The sequence below is a fragment of the Callorhinchus milii genome, unplaced genomic scaffold, assembly GCF_018977255.1.
Source record: "Callorhinchus milii isolate IMCB2004 unplaced genomic scaffold, IMCB_Cmil_1.0 Scaffold20, whole genome shotgun sequence".
Taxonomy (NCBI): Eukaryota; Metazoa; Chordata; class Chondrichthyes; order Chimaeriformes; family Callorhinchidae; genus Callorhinchus; species Callorhinchus milii.
This window is the reverse complement of record NW_024704761.1, coordinates 2894643-2911251: the sequence shown is the minus strand read 5'-3', so window position 1 is coordinate 2911251 and position 16609 is coordinate 2894643. Positions and strand designations below refer to the sequence as shown.

The window sequence follows — 16609 nt, the reverse complement described above, 5'->3', positions numbered from 1 at the left end:
GGCGGTGGGATCTTTATTATTTAGGCTATTTGTTTTCTATTTCCTCACACTCCACGCTTTGTCCTCGGGTGCGTGGACAGCTCACAACTGAGGCCAACAGTGGAACAGTAAAATTCCGTCCACAAAATACACAGTCAATTCACTTTACAGTATATACGGTGAAGCTGTACAAATGCAATCTTGTTGTTGTTGAAACGCTTTGAGACGTCTTAACGATGTGATAAGGCACTATATCAAATGCAAGGATTATTTATTATTAAAATCTCAATTACTCGAAACAGAAATAATAACTGAAGCTCATGAGTACTTACATTATCATTCGATCCATTGTTATCTTCATATTTGGTTTCTATATGAATGGAGAACTTGGGCAAAAAAGAGCACTGAAAAACAAAATAACACAACAATGAATCAAATATCTTTAGACTCGTGGCACATCAGTTTCAGCATTGAAGAATAAGAGTTCGGGACAAATTTGACAATAAATTGACAATAATTCTGGAGGTTCACTGTATTGAAGTTTGCTGTTTCAGAGACGATAATCCTGGCTAACAGTCTAAAGCCCAAGGCTTCAGTGATTTGCTCGTCAGTGAGTTCAATGACAGCACTGAATATTACTTGGGATTCAGTTCTTACCCACTGACATACAGCAGTATAATGTGCTTATACTTCCAGAAAACCCACCCTATAAAAGTACTGTTTACACTGCGCTGAATATTTGCTGGTTTTGATACGACTGTATTGGTTAGTGTCACCGGACCACAAATTATTTGAAAAAAAATTCAGAAATGAGATTAAATTAATCCATCTAAAAAGGTGTTTCTCTAATTGGAATACAACAAGGCAATTTACATCAGGATTTCTTTATAACATTTCAGTCACAAATGGAGACTCCTTTCAGTAACCAAACATACAGTACATCACTCTGACCCTGGTACGTCTGCTCTGTAAGCACATTGTGTTGGAGCAAAGTTCTTGCGTTGTCAACAAAATTAACTTTTGATTTTCATCAGATGTCTCTATTTGCCACTTAGATTTGTTGTTATGTTCCAGTTTCATGAATAGTGCAATAAAAGCAGGAATACTGCCTTTTCAATGAGATCTAACACATTGCTCACTAATGCCACGCAATGTTTTGTTCCACTCTTTTAATGGGATTTCTGGGAATGAAAAAGGTTGCTGGAGTTATCAGTTAGTAGAACTAAACTGCAGTGATTGCAACAGGGAAAATAGCAAAGCTTTAAAAATACAGTCAGCATTGAACTTGAAGACAAAGCAAGCTGTGGTGCTTCCAATGACTGCCATCCTATCTTAATAAGGGCTACAGAGTGAGTAGGGGTTTAAATCACGACAAGAGTGGTGGAGGTCGGAAACTAGAGGTGGGTTGAGAGAGGGAGAGAGAGAGAGAGCAAGCCCCTGCAGGAAAACTCAAAAACGCACACAAAAATGAACACAAACTAATCAATATTAATTCTTCATTGCTTTTGACATCACATCCATAAGAATCTTTTCAAAACTCTGAAGGTTGACCCTGGAAGGAACTTGTGTAGCCAGACTAATAATTTTTCCATCCCAGAATTGGTAATTAACATGGCTGGGGATGTTGTCCATGAATGGGCAAGATAATTAGGATTGTAATTGACAGCAGTGTTGCAGGAGCCAAAGGTTACATCTATGCATATTTCACCTCACCCACTTTAACCTTTACACTTGATTAGCTGCTCTCCCCAGAAAGCAATGTCTCATCATTTCTCTGAGGGGCTGAGAAGTAACTATAAGACAGTGACTATAAGACAGTAGCTATGAGTGTTGATGGCAAGGTGCTGACGTCTTTTCCTAAATATCTCCAAAGGTTTTCAGACAGCAGTGAGGGGTTTGTTTCTGTTTAAGACTGGAATTTAAAGTAACAGCACAGAGAATTCTGCAAATCTGACATAACAGAAAATGCAGGAAATCTGCAGCAGGTTAACAGCAACTGAAGCAGAAAAAAAAATGGATTAGCATTTCAGAGTCACCATCTTGCCTGTATCCCTCGCACAGAGGGCTGCAGACAAATGGATGGATGGACGTTTGTCGAGCATCTCTGTTCAGAACACAGACATTTTTCTAACGCCCCTGTGGTCTGCAATGCCAACACAGTGCAAACAATGCCAACACAGTGCAAACAGCTGAATTACCATCCATTTCCTAGGCATCTTTCAGCTGCAGACCTTAACACTAACTTTAACACCTTCAAATCTTATCTGCCTCTTCCCTTTTCAACTCTCCACCCTCAGGTTGTTTTTTCTCTCTCTTTTAAAGTACGAAACTGCCACTTCACACCTCCTAACAGCTGCCTCACCTGTTTTGTTTCTCCTGTGCTACACCTCCCAGTTTAGCCCCATCTCATAATGATCCAACTCTTTGCACGTGACGTATTTCTTCGAAATCTTCCGATTAGATTTTTATTTTTGTCTTTGATCAGCTGCGCCATTGTCTCTGAGAAAAAAAGATCTTTCATATTTTTCTTTTACTTGGTCTATTTATTGCTGGAAAAGGCCCCTCTCCACTACTGATGAAAGTCAGTCACTATCTGAAATGTGAACCTACCTTTCTCCTTCAGGTGCTAACTAACCTGTTGTAGATGCCTAGCATTTATTTAATGGGTCTCTTTGCACTGTTCAGTCAGACTACATCAGTTTTACCTTTGCAATGAGTCATTACTGTTCATTCTCTGAAAGATGATAGTTGAATTGAAAGCATTTTGCCAGAAGAACAAAAGGCTTGGCATGAGTATGGCAATTTTTTTTTGCAGAGAACCTTGAAATAAGATATTATCATGCACTAAATTCCAAAAGCCTTTGACAGCCTTAGGGACGATTGATGGAGTCATTCTTCCGGACCTCAGAAGCTCTATTGTTTAGGGCAGTTATTAATAATCAAGAACAGCGTAAGAGTGAACTTAAATCACTTGTATGACGTAATGCGGTCTCCCTCTGCCCAGCAGGCTCTGGCCTGTTTCACGTAGCCCGCCTTGCACGCCCCACCATTGGCGGGCAGGCCTTCAGCCACTCTGTCCCCACCCTCTGGAACTTCATCCCACTATCCCTCCACCTCGTCCCCTCCCTTGCCTCCTTCAAGACCAGAAACAATACCTTTCGCTTCGACTGTGCCTTTGGCCACCCTACTTCCCCCCCTGGGCTCCACCCTCCCCGATCCTGACCCCCAGTTCGTGTCCGAAACACCGATTGTCCAGCGCCTTAGGATGTCCTCCTGATGTGAAAGGCGCTATACAAATGTAATTTTGTTATTGTTGTTGTTCTCAAACAGCAGCCATCTGGAAAGGTGCAATGAGATCTGAGGAAAGAAATGGAGGGGAAGGGAGAGATGATGTATCCCATCTACTTGAAAGTATGCCAAAATAAAGGGCTCTTTTACCCCTCTCACCCCACACCCCATCAACAACTGTACTATTTGCCCTTAGGCTGCCCCCTCCACAGGATTTGGCTTGTGACCCATCCAAGGCTCTTCAGCGAGCCATCAGGAAGTCTTGCGTCTTTCTCCGAGTTTAGCTCTTTCTCCTCAGGTAAATCATAGAAAGGAGGCTCGTTCACAGTGAACCATCACAGTTGCTGGAAGGAACTAAAAAATGTCATCCTAAGGAACTCAGAACACAGGCTCTGGCATAGAATAATTCAAAAGAGTAAATGTCAATTCAGCCTGCGGGTGCACAGAGAACTGTCATGGCCAGAACAGTACTGAAGGGAGAGCTGTCGCTAGAAGGATAAACATTAATTTGCCAAGTTTCTCTCCTTCCTCCTCCTGCAGGGACTAACTATTTGCTGGGAAATGGTCCCACCAATGTTCAATAAGATTAAAATAAAGCCCTTGAACTCCATGTCTCATTCAGAGGAATGTTTGAGTTATTAATGTGTCTGATTTTTTCCCCCCTTCCAACAAGAATCTTTATATGGAACAAAGTTTGTGCGTGTGACAGACTCCTTCGTGTAAAGTACTTATCAATGTTTATGGGAGGCTTTTAGGAAGCGCTCAGCTGATCTATGGTGACTCCCTTCCATTTTGATGATCAAACAAAAGATTACTCAGTTTCAGTTAGGAAAACAAACCATTTCCAACAGCATAGCCTACCACCAATAGCACTGAGTTTAACAGAGAAATCGACATTGGTACAAGCTAAATAACTATTTAAGTATGTACAATCTAAAGGCCATTTAGTGACAATGACTAGTGAGCATGCTCTTGTTTGTGCAGTCCTCCATAAGTAGACTTCTTGGTCTCACTAAGCCCACACTAAGCTCCGTGACCCAATCACCCCCATCCATGTCTGGTTTCACTGGCTCCCCATGCTCGAGATCCTCACTTCAAGATTCTCATCCTTACCTTTAAAGCCCTCCACCGTCTTGCTTCTCCCTACTTCTGCGACCTACTAAAACTTCACCAACCCGCTCCATATTCCCCACCCTGCCCTCTCCACCATCGATGGTCGGACCTTCAGCCTTTCTGCTCCCATCCTCTGGAACTCCATCCCGGAGTCCCTCCGTCTTGCCCCTTCCCCTGTTCCTTCAAGGACAGTAAAGTTTTAACGCTTTTGAAATGGTTTTTTTTTGCAATGATAAACTTCACCTCCATGTGATGATAAGGTCAGAACCACTTACAGAAAATGACTGCTGCAATTTCTTTCTCCCAAATGCAGTCTGGATGTTTCATCAGTGAAAAAGATTGTATTCAATTGGTACTTTCCACATAGCTAGTATGTATGTATATCCCCCTCCCGGTGTGAGTCATGATGTTAAGAAGCCAGTTGATCAAGAATAGCCTGTAATTTATTGAGTCTTTAAGTACAATACTTTGAAAGCTAATACATTTTGGAATACAATCATAAGGCTTCAAAACTTGATGTTAAATGCTAAGTGCCTAAATGTACTGACATACACCCAGCAACGGGTAGGGAGGGATAACGAGAGAATTTATGCCGGCAATGTACCTCACAGGCTTTTAGACTTTTGAGGGCTCTTTAGAACAAGTCTGAGCATTACAGCTGTTAAAAGTTTCTCACCACATTATTACTGGCAGTCAATGTCATTTCAGAATCAAAATTACACTTCCATTAACAGTATACCAGGACAAAGTTCTCCAGCAAGGTATGAAACCACCAGTACAAAGGAACAGCTAAAATGCACACACGTTGACATATTGGGCCCAGTTTAAGGTACAGGAATCTCTGTGTGAACACTCTTAAAAATACTTAAAATGTCTCTAGAACTGTCCATTCAATGGTACAATGGCACTGTTAAAGGTACAAGGGTACACAAAACCTGTTTCTGATTGACAGCCAAGAGCACAGAGGGTTGACGGGCATTTTTTTTATTGCTTTTGAATAGCGGGCATGAAATCGCTTCCTTCAGGTACTTTAACACAGTACTTTCTACAAACGTCATCTCTACCTTCGCAAGCACACTAATCCTTCCTCTCATCCATGACATATTCTCTGATCTCTGGGACAGTCCAGAAAACAGGAACTATTTATATAACAAAACGAGTAGAATAATACTTACCTGTGATCGAAAATAAGAATATTTTGTCTCAAAATGCATTATGATTAAATAAAAAAATTATAATGGGCCGGTAATGCTTCATCTGAGAGCAGCTCTGCAAAATACCCTGGGCGACTGGAACTGTGAAACATTCCTGTTTATACATTCCTGTTTATCTCAAGTCATCTCAAAGGGATGAGAATGCAATATCCATTCCTGTTTATACAGAGATCAATTCAGCATTAACCACAAACCAGTGCATTTGGGTAAGGTAAATGCTTTCCTTTTTGGCCATCGGAGTTTCTCTGATCTCTTTCAAAGATCGTCACAATAGTCTTCCTTGCTAATCCACTTAATTTGTCTACTACCCTTTGTGTGAAACAGGATAACATACGTAGCATTCACTGCTGATATCTCTTAAAGTTATTGTGCTTAATGTGCACAAAGACATTTCTGATGGGTTGAGTTCCTGACCTGCAGGATATTAATGGTTTTCCTAGATTAAAGGCTATTTCTTTACATTCTGCAATAGGTTAATCTTATTTATTTTGCAAATAACGGATTTTTTTATCACACAAAATATAATTATTATAGAGGCTGCTGTATTCTATAGTCATTCATTGCATCAGAAGGCAGAAGCACAGGCTTTAAACAGATCCGCTGTAAAACATTTCAAGATGCTTGTTTAGCTCACATCTCTGTGCAATGTAATGGTTTGTATTATCTGTAATCTGTATATATAATTGCATTAGTCAGCCATCTGGTCCTCTCATTCCTCATTTTAAATGTATGCTGACACTCTTATTTGTTTTTATTTCATTTTAACTCTGGTTGTTTACGTCATCTGCGGAATCGCTAGTTAGATGAGGGATAATTTGTGTTTCTATATTAAAAAAAGTAAAAATAATCATTTGGAACTTGAATTCAATCCAAATTTGCTGATCCTGCTCTTGCATGATAGCTGAATTCTGCACAAACCAAATCCTGCCATTGTACATACCCTTCCAATGCTGATTGATTTAATTCTAAAACACCTCCAAGGTAAGCAACGATCAGCATCAGTGCTACTATATTTTCACTGATAGATGTCATAGATGATAGATGTGCGTTAACCCCAATCTGCTGAAGTGCACAGGCTCGAGTGCTCAAGCCTGGCATTCCATGCTGTGCTCTATCTTTATGGCCTCTCTGAGTCAGCCTGATGATTTAATACCATTTAATGGCCATATTCAGTTGTACAACCATCTGTACTAAGAAATGGATTTAAACTGCCCCAAATCACTTTATTCAGGACTCTTACAACCAACAAAGAGAGTTGAGATTAATCTCTTTAACCTGGGCTGGATTCAAACGTCCGACCCTGTGATGGGAGACAATGCTCCCAGATCCCCGAGAACGGCTGAAGAGGCTGGCGTGGGAATATCTTCAAATTTGAGGGAAAATATCTCTCTTGAACATCAGTTGCACACACCTGACATGCAGTCTTTGATTGGTTACATAAGAAATGGAATAAATTACTCGGTAAGCACAGACTGTCGCCCGCTGATCGCTTTACCAAATGCTTAGTAGGAAGCCTTTAATGATACTGCTCTAGGTGCTTAACTGCTGATCAGATTTTGCGATTAAACATTTCCGAGTAAATTTCCAGATTAAATATTAATAACATCAAGGAAATGCTGTTTTGCAACTTCTGTTTCCAAGCAGAAATCTGCCTTCAGCTGATATTGCATTCTCATCCCTTTGAGATGACTTGCTAAACCACTGGCACTAGATAAATAATTGCATTTGACTTTTCCTCATTTAGTGGAGGGTGATTATTCCACATGAAAATACTTTGTGGCACTGAAGTTCTAGAAATGGAATAAAAGATTTCTCCCTAATCCCTCTGGAAAGAATTTCTGAAATAACAACATTATATTTATATTGCTCCTTTCACGTCGTAAGGACGTCCCAAGGCACTAGTCAGTTAAAGGTTTGAACCCGAGCTGGGGATTGGAATCAAGAGGGGCGGAGGAGGGGGGAGGATGGCCAAAGACATGATCAAAGAAGAAAGTCTTGAGACAGGCCTTGAAGGAGGCAACGGGGAACAGAAGCTGAGCAAGAGGAACTTAGTCTTGCCGACATTCAATTGAACAAAGTTATTTCTCATCCAGAAACAGTAAATTAAAAGTTGTATTTTTTCAAACAGATGTTATATAATAACTGAACCTGTTGCAATTTTTAAATACACATCTCATGGTAACATTCATGCTCTTTCGTCAACAAATTGGCAGGCAATTAACTTTACAGTCTATTCTGTGAAGCTCTTTGAGACGTCTGGAAGATGTGAAAAGCGCTTTATCAAATGCAAGGATTATTATTTATTTATTATTATTAATAAAATGTTACTGTTATAGATTTCACTCAAACACTATCAGGAAAAAAAAACACAACAATTTCAACAACACCTTGCATTTGTAAAACCAAAAAGATATTAGGGGCTTGCTGAAAATCCATAAGGAGATGACTGGAAGAACTGAGATTGTGCATATACATCATAAGTTTGAAAGCCAAATCCCTGGCAAGTAGAGTGATGTCCTGAAGCAATGTACCATAGAAAAAGAGATTCCATTTGCCCTGGTCATTTTCTCCACATGCTGACTTTCTAATTGTGTTCATGAGCTCTTCATGGGGACAAACTAATAGGAAACAATGATTTGAGCGAGGAAATAATAAAACAGATTGATTGTGGGGTTAGGCGGCCAGACTCATTTCTGATTAAAAAAAAACTCAGTTAATGAAAGCATTTCTGTGCAATTATAAAGCATCGGTCCAATAACAAACCCTTGAAAGCAACAGTGGAAACCCGGCTACAAATTAGGACTCCAGTTAAGAATTTTCCAAAAAATTTTTGCATCTCAGTATCTTTCCGTATCTGCAAGAAAGCTGCCAGCAAATTCTAGGTTGAAACCTGATTAAATTTTTATTTCAAGTGACTTGCATTGGGATACAAATATTTCTCGCTTGTCAACATTGGTGATTACACAAGAGTCAACAGAAGCTGAGGTAAAATATTTATTTTCATGCAATGCGATTCAAGGTCCTGCTGCCTTTATCCCTTGAGGTAAACAGGAGCTGAGAGATGTATGATGTTCATAAAAAGGTGCCAACATGTCTGTGACATCCCCACTCCAGGTTTTACTGTGAAATAATCTGTAGGTCATTTCAAGGCTGTCCCACATCTATCATATACAATACAAGGGAAATTAGTTACATCTTGAGGTAATTTACAATGTAATTGAAGGGTTCAGGTGACGTCATAAATCAAGTCACCTTGACTCAGATGATGGATTGGCAGCTGGAAATCATTTTGAGGTCTGCGTTATCACCAGTAATACACACATTGGTGAATTTTCCTTTATTAAAATTGTTGTGGTGCGGTCTGCGTGCTTGACGTGGAGATTTTCTGCTGTGATTTGAAAATGATAGGGATTACCAATCATGTGATGGAGGGTTTAAGGTATATTCAATCAAATACCAGGGCCTCCAGGCTTGCCAGATGTTTTAACTGTAGATTAAAAACCGACTGAACCTATTCTGTGTGGGTTATGAAATTCCTATGAAATTATTACTATTAATACTACAATCATTAGTGAAAATAGCCCCTGCACAAAAATTAGATGAAATAATTACTTTAAACTTGCCGTTATTTAAATCCTCGATTGTTGCAAATAGGTTATTGGCTTGAATTGATGCCAATGTATTCCAACCCATCTAACAGAGTGGTTCTGCCACACATGTTTTGTGGTTAAAAAGAATCACTTTACACAAAGGATATATGTTGTTGATGAATATAACTAATAGAGTGTACCCACCAGTTTGTTCCTGTAGCTAAACACTTTAGTTTTGCAGTACCAGATGGTAGTAGGATTACAGAGATTTGCAGACTTCTCATTCTTTAATGCTTGTCTAACGCAGGCTATTTTTCAGCCCACAATATTTTCCTACTTCCTTTATATTACATTGGTTATTACTAAGGATATGCAGGACAACAGTTTCTAAAGTGCGAATGATAATAAAGCTGTAACGTGTTCTAGCTATTTTCTGTTCTTCTTAAAAAGGACATAATGCAAGGCCTAGCTCCACAGAAAACTCCAGCAAATCAAAAGCAGCTTCTATTTAATACACAGAGCACTCCTCTGGTATTTAGTTCCTGGCACTAATTCATATTTTATAATCATTTCATCAGCACATTAAATAAAAACTAATTTGAAATGGATGTTTCCTCCTGCCCGACAGAAGCTATTAACATCTTTGGAGAGATTGCTAATCCTCCAATTAAATAACCTCTGCTCTTAGGTTAACATTTACAATTTCCACATATGTTGTACCATTAATGATGGTGACATCACTTGGTAACAAAATGCAGCTGATAATCACTTCAATGCAGCGAGGGAGTGGAGAACATCCACTTTGAGACTTGTTTGGACTGCAACTATGAAATGATCAAAATTAATTAGTGCTGCAAACTACAGACAAGTGCTCTGCATATTAAATCACAGTTGTTGAGAGATTGAATTTTGCTCCGACTCACAAATATTGCTGGGATGGTTGTGTCAGTCAACCTCTTTCGACGTGTAAATCAGATGGAAATGAATCCCGGTGGTTGTAAACATAAATATTCAATCAACTGGCTTTTAGTGAACATGAAGTCACCCTAAATGTGTGGTCAATAAATAAAAATGAAATTTCTGGATTCTCATAGCTTTTGCTAGGTTTCCTCAACCTGTCCTTTTTCAAGGCGACACATCCAGAAACAACTGTTCCCTTCGTTGTTCTCGCTTGGTTCAGGCCTGAATTTTAAAGTTTGGACCAAACATTGGTTGTTCCCCAGACAGAGGGAAACAGGAGTATAACGAATCATTTAGCCCACTAGTGCATTGAACATCAAGTAACCGTGCTTTTAAATATGGTTCTCAAATGTTACCGTATCAAGCAAAATATTCCGCAAGTTCTTTCTGATGAAAACTGACCCAAATTCATTAAAAACAGTGCGAAGCATGACCCAAAAAACAGTAATGGTGGAGGGTAACAACATGGAAAAAAATCAAAAATCTGATTTCTAGCCAAACTTCATTTGTTAAAAGTTGCTGACCCGACCTCCTGACCTGGGGCTCTTTGATTAGCACCAGTGAGAACAGACACGTTTCTTCCAAACATGAAAGCATCATTGAACTTCCAGCAGATCTATTTTCATTCTGACAATATGCAATACTGTTTGGTAATGCCAAAGGTTGTGGGCAATATTTAATCACAAGTCTCCTCCCGTTATCTATTATGTTCATATGTCAGTGCAATAATGTCCTCTCTGTAAACTCTAAATTTAATTCTATTTAAATTAGTGCTCATCGGTTTCTATTTCAGTAATGCTTCTGCATGTATTACATATTTTGAAAGCACCCAGGCTGGTCCAAAGTCCCTTCCCTGTTAAAAATCATCACACTGGGGTGCAATTGCTTCCACCGCTGCTTACAGCATCACCTCAGTGGTCTCACAGTGGAACCGATGGGTCCCTTGGATCCTCTGAATGCAGATATCTCACAAACAGTACATATACATTCATAACTATTTCTTTTTTTATATAGCTAGGGGAGTGCTTTGAATAGAAAATACTCTGCCTGGACTTGGCTTTCCTTTAAACAAGAGCAACATTTAGCTTCATAGCTAGAGGGAAACTGTAAGCTAAATTTCATAGTGCATCAAGAAGCTTTGTTCCATCATTTATGTTCTCATAAGCAAGTAATTCAGGTCCTTTTCAAACCACTAGCAGTGTCAGCATGATACAAGTGTAATTTAACGTAGATCTAAGCTTCATTACAGCAACATGAAAAGCAAGTTCAAATGGCCCCCAAAATAAAGATTCTCTGATTCCAGCTGTTAGGTGATATATAAGCACAGTCTGTGGTGACCCACCTATCAATTTCCCCTTTCTTCCTGCTGGGAAGCAGCTCGCCTCCCTAACGACCAGCTGAGATTAGCATCTTAAAAGAGTGGAAAAATCATTGCAAATTGACAGCCAACAAGTCCTATATTACCGATCGTTGGACACAGAGGCTGAAGTCACACAAACGTGTTCTCATTGTTTTTATACATGCTTAAATTGCTTAAAGTTTTGCTTTGCAATCAAGTTGTTTCATCTCGGAAAATATTCTAAACAGGGAAGAGATTTTTTTAAAATTTAAATTGTTTGGATATTTTGCCTAGAGAATTCCTGATCCGGGTAGAACGTTGACGCTGGGATCATTTATTCCATTTAACAGCAACGCAACATGTCGTTCGGAATGTTAGGCTGCAGTGAAAAGTTTATGGTCAGAAAGTGAATAAAATGAGTTTCTGGGAATAAGTTTTACACCACTTTTGCAAAGTGACCTGGCACCACTTTCAGTGAAGGGACCAAGGCTCCTCATGAATCAGGTTCGGTACATTTACTGACAACCGGAGAATGATGGTGGGAGGGAAAGGCATCACACACTTCTATTTGTAGTGTGAAACCAATGCAGTTTCACAATAATAATATATAATAATAATCCTTGCAAATGATATAGCACCCTTCACATCAGGAGGACAGCTCAAAGCACTTTGGAGGAGGATTTACTATAAAGCAGAGGCGAATGTATTTTTCCGGCCAACACTGTTGCATGGAAACAGTTTCTGGAATAGTCTATCTAGTTTACCCATTGAAAATCCTAAAATATTCCTCGACACATCTATCTAATCACCTAATAACATTTCCAAATTAGATGTGTTGTTTTGCAGGTATAGTGTGAGAGTGTTGGTTTATCTTTGCCGACCCGCCAGACATTTGATTGTTGGCGGATGAAACCATTGGCTCAGTATCTTCAGGATATATTTCAGAAGAAATTTCAGGCCTGTCAGGGTAGAGCAGAGAAAATTTCCTGTTTCTTTTTACATCTGCTCATGGCAGGTCTCTGAATAACATTGGCAGGAGGCTGGGAGCAAGTGAGCTGACAGACCAAAATGATGCACGGCATGAGGTAGATACAGTGGGCGAGAGTAAATATCAATCACATTTCACATAAAAGCAAAAACTAAAAATAATCAGGGTGACCAAAAAGTTGCGATACCTACCCTATTATCTAAAACGCCCCCAAAATATTACCATTTATTTAAGACTTATTAGACATTGTAATGGTATCACAACTTTTTGGTCACCCTGCATATACTTTAAGTGTTCTGAGACTCTACCCGCATGAAGGGAGCTATACGAATGCAAGTTGTTGTTGCTATACTTTCACTGTGAAGAATTGAGAATGTTGGTGTAAGTCAAAATGTCTATCTATATTGTACCGCTTGGGAAGCAGATACTCACTCCACTTATTTCTGATTTGGCAGAATTTACATTTCGCTATTAACAGTCCCTGTTTGAACCCCTGGTTACAGGATTGTGCTCCACTTTGTAGGTTAAGTGGATGGAAGTTCTAAGAAAATCTAATATAGATTCAATGATTTTCTAAGACTAACAGACCGTGTCAGAAATACATCATTGAGCACTCAGCTGGAGAGCCCAAAATGAGATTTAAGTTCATGAGGATGGGATAAGATAAATTAAGCGAGATTGAATTTAGCCACATGCTTCTCACAAAACCTACCATAAACTAAATCTGTGATTACGAAACTTAATTGCATTGATTTGTTTCCAAAGGAATCTGGTGTACAATAATTCAATATACAGAAGGCAAAACAAAACTGCTCAGACTGAAACCTTCTGGCTTTGTTCCTCTCGTATTATCAGAGGATATTATATGAGTGGAAAAATATCAAACACACAGTGAGTTTGAGTCCTCAGAAATACAATGCCCATGTCATTTATTGCCATTATTACATTCACAGCTTTTTTTCGGCATTTTCATTTCTCGAGGAAAAAGATGATCTCAGACATGACCACACAGATCTTCAAGCATTTGAATAAATTACACGCGTCACCTCATTTTTGTTTGAGTCTCATATTTTAAAGAAGAAGTTGATTATTTAAGGGGCGCTCCCATGCTTATCAATTTTAAGTATTCATATTTACAGTTTATTATTCAGTAGCCAAAGAAAACTAAGATAGGGTTTGAGGTACTCACTGTATATTCTGTATCATGTCCCGACCAAGAAAGAAGTACATAAAAGGAAAGAGAAAGATATGCAGTAAATACAGGCAGCTGGGAAGTAATGTTCACAACCAATACTTAAGGAGGTAAACAAAACTATTGAAAAGCTACCATCTGAACAAGTACGATCAGCTACCAGACTCTGTGATTACCATCAGCCTTATGGGTCAAAATTGTCGTTCACGATGCAATTAAGACTAGCCAAACATTTAATGTGAGGAACAAAAGGTTCATAATTCTTCAAATTAGTTTTACTCAGTTGATTTCTGATGTGGCAATGAGCCTACTTCAATCATCAAAATAGAAATTCAGTTCAACAGAGACTGATAAAATGACTGAGTTAAACAATCTTAGCCAGGCTGCTAAAATTGGCCTCAACGCGACTTTTTTTAGATAGGAGAAATCAGCCAGGATGCTTGCTTCTGATCATCATCCAGAACCGCCCCAACTCCCATTGGAAAGTCTGCATGGATGAACATCGGCTGAGAATTAAATTAGTCTCAGCTGTGATGCACCCATGTGGCTTGTCAACATTCACTGGCTCATAGAGAGCGTAGAGTTTGGAGCAGTATTTTGAACAAGAAGTTCATCACCAATAAACTATCCTCTAATAAATTACAGTAATAAGTGCCTTGCTGATCAGAGTCTAGGTCAAAAGGGAGGTCAATTAGCACTGATTTCATTTTATTTGGTGATTCCATGATTTGGCCTCCTCTACTGATAGAGGCAAAGCTAAGCATCTCACTGCCGAGTTCACGACCTGATATGAGGGTCTCTGTGGAGCTGCAAGGAGACCAGAGTCTAATTTATCCGAAGAGATTTTCTGTGATGACTAGTTGCTGGAAGTCCTTTTCGTGGAAAGCATTCCACTGTAGACTCACCCTCGCTGAACAGAAATATCTTTTAAAATGTCAGCAACGAACTGGGATACAGTCGCGTTAACATTATCTCTCCTTGAAACATTCTGTTTAAGACAGATCAAATGAGGAAACTAATTCTTTAAAAAAATAAGTCAAATTCGAGCACAGGTACTTATATTATGGTTCTTTCAGCCATCTGGGTTTCATTTCACTTCCCCTCGCCCTTGTCTTGCACAAATACATGTTCTTTCTGTGATGATCGCAATGCCAACTAGCTACATTTTGCTAACCTTGATCTGAGACACAGGAGCATTAAGTGTCGGGTTCTGATATGCCAACCATCAGCAAAATGGCGAGTGAGGTAACTATGGAGGCAATGTACAGGGAAACCCTTTGAAACTCTGTACAGCTAGCTCGATATTGTCATCACTGCTAATACTGGGTGAATTTTTAGTTTGCATACACTGTTATCCCATATCCTGCACAACAATGAGACATTTCATTTGGAAGTTCTGCATTGTAGTTTCATGTCCATTAAACCAAGAATATAAGAGTTCAATTTTCTTGTGATTGGCTTTCATTTCATTCCTCCAGCTGGGTTTCAGCATAGATCTCGAATTACACAATTTACTCATAACAAGAATTTCCAATGAAAGTCATTGCTGTACACGTGGCAACCCACCTATTCCTGTCCCCAAACAAGTCACAAACTTGCCTGGTTTATCTCTCTCTCCATTGTGTCATTCATGACAATGGCGAGTATCTTCCCTTCACAATCCTTCCTGATATCTTCTCTCATCACAAGATCCTGCCCAGTGGGTCTCTTTCCTAAGACCCCTACCGGAACACTTTCCAGTATCTTCTGCCTGGCTTGTCAAGTACATCTTCTCCCCACCCCCTCAAACTGACTGCACTTCAGATCTTCTCGCTCCCTCGTCATTCAGTCCCCAGATAGATTTTGCATTGCTATGAAGACATTATAAATGTTAAGTGCGTGATTAACAAAATCACATATCCCAGTGATTAAGGCGACTGCACTTGCCAACTCTCAGATCCTTGTGTGTAATATTCAGTACCCACGATTATTTGTAAACCTCCGATGTAACAAGATAGATTTGAATATGCTGCTGGCTATAAAAGAAAAGATTAAATCTAAATTTCAAAGGCATCGAGTCAACATGTACTGATACAACCAAATAGAATTTCAGATTAACTAATTGGATGAAATTACCGAGGGACAATCAAAGAATTTACTTTGTAGGGAAGCTACTAACGATGTACATACATTAGAACCGTATCTCAGTAATGAATCTATCTCCATGTTTTGTTTAAAAAACAAAATCAACTCAGGGACAGCAGTGTGATGCAGAACACTGGTACACAAGGGCAGGCTCTGTAGTTACTGACCTCAATCCCAACATAACAAATTCTCTTTTGCAACCCTCAGAGGAGGCAATTAGCAAACACCAGGGGCCGTCTCATTGGGAGAGAGGAGAAAAATAAAATCAGAAGGGGAGTCATCCTAGGGCCAATCCTAGGGACGGTTTGAGAGTGACACAGGCTGAGAGCTGTCTCCCCTGACAATATAAACGCTTAGAGGGGTTGATGGCAATGGTTTTGTCTGTGTTAGGCTGAGTGATTGATTCGCTCACTGTAGAAAGATGAGTGAAGCAGTTGTCCCCCTACAGAACTGCGGCCCCAGCCACAGTAAACCGGTTATTATGTGTAAAATTGAGATTGCTTGTTGTCATAGATGTGAGGAACTTGGTGTTTAGTGAAGGTTATTAAGAAGCCGAGCTCCGTAGCTGATCTACTTACACGTGGCTCAAGCGATCACATTGCTTTGGCACCTATGTGCAAACAGGCAGCCAGGAGTCAGATTAAAACCTCATCCTTTTTTCAGGAGGCAATGAGGCACGTGGCATGCTTAAACTTTGTTTGAACTAAGTAGCGTCAGGAAATGGTCGAGCATTCAGATCTACAAACAACAAGAGCCTTTGAAATCTGCTTGGCTCAAGATCAAGAATTTTTTTTAATAAACGGCCCAATTCTCATAATTTTT

At 39.5% G+C, this 16609-nt stretch overlaps 1 protein-coding gene across 2 annotated transcripts in view; it reads right to left on the bottom strand.

The window, feature by feature from the left end:
• The window catches only part of LOC103175612 (phosphatidylinositol transfer protein cytoplasmic 1), a 69776-nt gene that overhangs the window by 13976 nt on the left and 39191 nt on the right, over positions 1–16609 (bottom strand). For both annotated transcript variants that reach the window (XM_007888729.2, XM_042342466.1), the window contains exons 4-5: positions 13661–13668; positions 312–383 (exon numbers count right to left, since the gene is read on the bottom strand). In XM_007888729.2, the coding sequence (XP_007886920.1) occupies positions 312–383; positions 13661–13668 (80 nt within the window). The remainder of the gene's footprint in view (positions 1–311; positions 384–13660; positions 13669–16609) is intronic.